Source organism: Salmo salar, chromosome ssa04 (assembly GCF_905237065.1).
Source record: "Salmo salar chromosome ssa04, Ssal_v3.1, whole genome shotgun sequence".
NCBI lineage: Eukaryota > Metazoa > Chordata > Actinopteri > Salmoniformes > Salmonidae > Salmo > Salmo salar.
The window spans coordinates 85,321,319-85,324,635 of record NC_059445.1 but is presented as its reverse complement, the minus strand read 5'-3'; the positions used below and the strand labels follow the sequence as shown (position 1 = coordinate 85,324,635).

At 48.4% G+C, this 3,317-nt stretch overlaps 1 protein-coding gene across 1 annotated transcript; it reads left to right on the top strand.

Moving 5' to 3' along the window:
• Positions 1-724: 724 nt before the first annotated feature.
• Positions 725-1,789, top strand: LOC106604007 (protein PELPK1-like). Its single transcript, XM_045716275.1, has one exon. It carries the CDS (start codon positions 725-727, stop codon positions 1,787-1,789), a length of 1,065 nt encoding a protein of 354 aa, XP_045572231.1.
• Positions 1,790-3,317: the final 1,528 nt, after the last annotated feature.

Below are 3,317 nucleotides of genomic sequence, written 5' to 3'. Positions count from 1 at the left end.
TCACCAAAAATTAGAATATTATCTGCTATGACTACAAGATCCGATAGGAATTCAGGGAACTCAGTGAGGAACACTGCATATGGCCCAGGAGGCCTATAAACAGTAGCTATAAAAAGTGAGTGAGTAGGCTGCATAGATTTCATGACTAGAAGCTCAAAAGACGAAAACGTCATTGTTGTTTTTTTTTTGTAAATTGAAATTTGCTATCGTAAATGTTAGCAACACCTCCGCCTTTGCCGGATGCACGGGGGGTATGGTCACTAATGTAACCTGGGGGTGAGGCCTCATTTAACACAGTAAATTCATCAGGCTTAAGCCATGTTTCAGTCAGGCCAATCACATCAAGATTATTATCAGTGATTAGTTCATTGACTATAACTGCCTTGGAAGTGAGGGATCTAACATTAAGTAACCCAATTTTGAGATGTGAGGTATCACAATCTCTTTCAATAATGGCAGGAATGGAGGAGGTCTTTATACTAGTGAGATTGCTAAAGCGAACACCGCCATTTTTAATTTTGCCCAACCTAGATCGAGGCACAGACACGGTCTCAATGGGGGAAGCTGAGCTGACTACACTGACTGTGCTAGTGGCAGACTCCACTAAGCTGGCAGGCTGGCTAACAGCCTGCTGCCTGGCCTGCACCCTATTTCATTGTGGAGCTAGAGGAGTTAGAGCCCTGTCTATGTTCGTAGATAAGATGAGAGCACCCCTCCAGCTAGGATGGAGTCCGTCACTCCTCACAAGGCCAAGGATTCCTCAGAACCATCACTCCCTACAGCCAAGGATTCCTCAGAACCATCACTCCCTACAGCCAAGGATTCCTCAGAACCATCACTCCCTACAGCCAAGGATTCCTCAGAACCATCACTCCCTACACCCAAGGATTCCTCAGAACCATCACTCCCTACACCCAAGGATTCCTCAGAACCATCACTCCCTACAGCCAAGGATTCCTCAGAACCATCACTCCCTACAGCCAAGGATTCCTCAGAACCATCACTCCCTACAGCCAAGGATTCCTCAGAACCATCACTCCCTACAGCCAAGGATTCCTCAGAACCATCACTCCCTACAGCCAAGGATTCCTCAGAACCATCACTCCCCTACAGCCAAGGATTCCTCAGAACCATCACTCCCTACACCCAAGGATTCCTCAGAACCATCACTCCCTACAGCCAAGGATTCCTCAGAACCATCACTCCCTACACCCAAGGATTCCTCAGAACCATCACTCCCTACAGCCAAGGATTCCTCAGAACCATCACTCCCTACACCCAAGGATTCCTCAGAACCATCACTCCCTACAGCCAAGGATTCCTCAGAACCATCACTCCCTACAGCCAAGGATTCCTCAGAACCATCACTCCCCTACAGCCAAGGATTCCTCAGAACCATCACTCCCTACAGCCAAGGATTCCTCAGAACCATCACTCCCCTACAGCCAAGGATTCCTCAGAACCATCACTCCCTACAGCCAAGGATTCCTCAGAACCATCACTCCCTACAGCCAAGGATTCCTCAGAACCATCACTCCATACAGCCAAGGATTCCTCAGAACCATCACTCCCTACACCCAAGGATTCCTCAGAACCATCACTCCCTACAGCCAAGGATTCCTCAGAACCATCACTCCCTACAGCCAAGGATTCCTCAGAACCATCACTCCCTACAGCCAAGGATTCCTCAGAACCATCACTCCCTACAGCCAAGGATTCCTCAGAACCATCACTCCCTACAGCCAAGGATTCCTCAGAACCATCACTCCCAACAGCCAAGGATTGCTAAAGGACACTGACCAGTTCTGCAGGCTGCCCCTCAGGCAACTTCCAAAGTTATTCAACTGGTGCCTCCCTGCCTCACTGAGACTTGGCATCAGTCCAATGAGTCAATGTCCCTCAACCAATGCACTCCATCTGGCTACACCAACCTGGACTGTCCTCGCACATCCTGACAGGGTGGCGGATTGGCTGTAATCCGTCAGGACTGACTGCATTGTGAAATCTACTTCCAGTACCGGCTGTCTCATCTCTGACTTTCTGGCTGAACTATCTAATCTAGACCTACTAAACCTCCCGAGGTCCTAATGCCATACTACGGTAGTACTCGTTGATTTCAACATACACGTCCAATCCAACTTGGCTGCAGTCTCTCTATCGGCCTGGCGGATATCCGGGTCTCCAATAATACGTGGACTTTGCCACCCACAACAAAGGCGATTATACTGGACCTGGTCTGTACCACAGGTGTGAATCCCTCAAGGCTCGGTTCTGGGGTCACTACTGTTTTGTATCTACGTGCTGCTACTGGGTAACTTGAGGAAACACGGATTGGGGCTTCACTTTAATGCAGATGATACTCAGCTGTACAGTTGAAGTCGGGAAGTTTACATACACTTAGGTTGGAGTCATTAAAACTCGTTTTTAAGTGAAATAATCTGTCTGTAAACAATTGTATATAGTGTGTAGTGTCAACGTCCCGACCTTCCAGGGAGGTTCAGCAGCTGCACCCTCAGTATAGTGTCTCCAGGGAGGTTCAGCAGCTGCAGCCTCGGTATTGATGTTGTCCAGGGAGGTTCAGCAGCTGCAGCCTCGGTATTGATGTTGTCCAGGGAGGTTGTTAACCTGGGTTTAATATTTGACAGTCAGCTCTCTTTTGAGGCTCACATCAAGAATCTGACCAAAGTGTCATTTTTCCATCTGAACGTAACATTGCCAGGTTACGGCCTATCACAACCTGCAGCTGAGTGACTCCATCCTTTAGTTCATCCCTGTCTAGACGATTGTAACGGCCTGTTTTTGATGCATCTGTCAGGTTTCTAAACAGGCTATAATATGTCCAGAACTCTGCTGCACGTATCCTCACCCCCCCCCCCGTGAGCACACCCCTCCAGTGCTGTTCAATCTCCACTGGCTCCCCATATGCTCACACATCGACTACAACATCCTGGTTCTCACCTACCGAGCTCTATCCACAACCCTGGATCCAAGTACCTGTCTGATCTCATCCTACCTTCCTGCCCCCACACTCAGCCTTCGCTCCTCCCTTCAGCATCCCCACAGCAGACTAAAAATTATGAGTGATAGGACTTTCAGTTGTGTCCTATGTTCTCTGGGTCCTATGTTCTCTGGGTTCTATGTTCTCTGTGTCCTGTGTTCTCTGTGTTCTATGTTCTCTGTGTCCTGTGTTCTCTGTGTCCTATGTTCTCTGTGTCCTATGTTCTCTGTGTTCTATGTTCTCTGTGTCCTATGTTCTCTGTGTTCTATGTTCTCTGTGTCCTATGTTCTCTGTGTTCTATGTTCTCTGTGTCCTATGT

Bases quoted from the DNA above. Each gene is read 5' to 3' on its own strand.
- LOC106604007 (XM_045716275.1), top strand. From the start codon at position 725: ATGGAGTCCGTCACTCCTCACAAGGCCAAGGATTCCTCAGAACCATCA.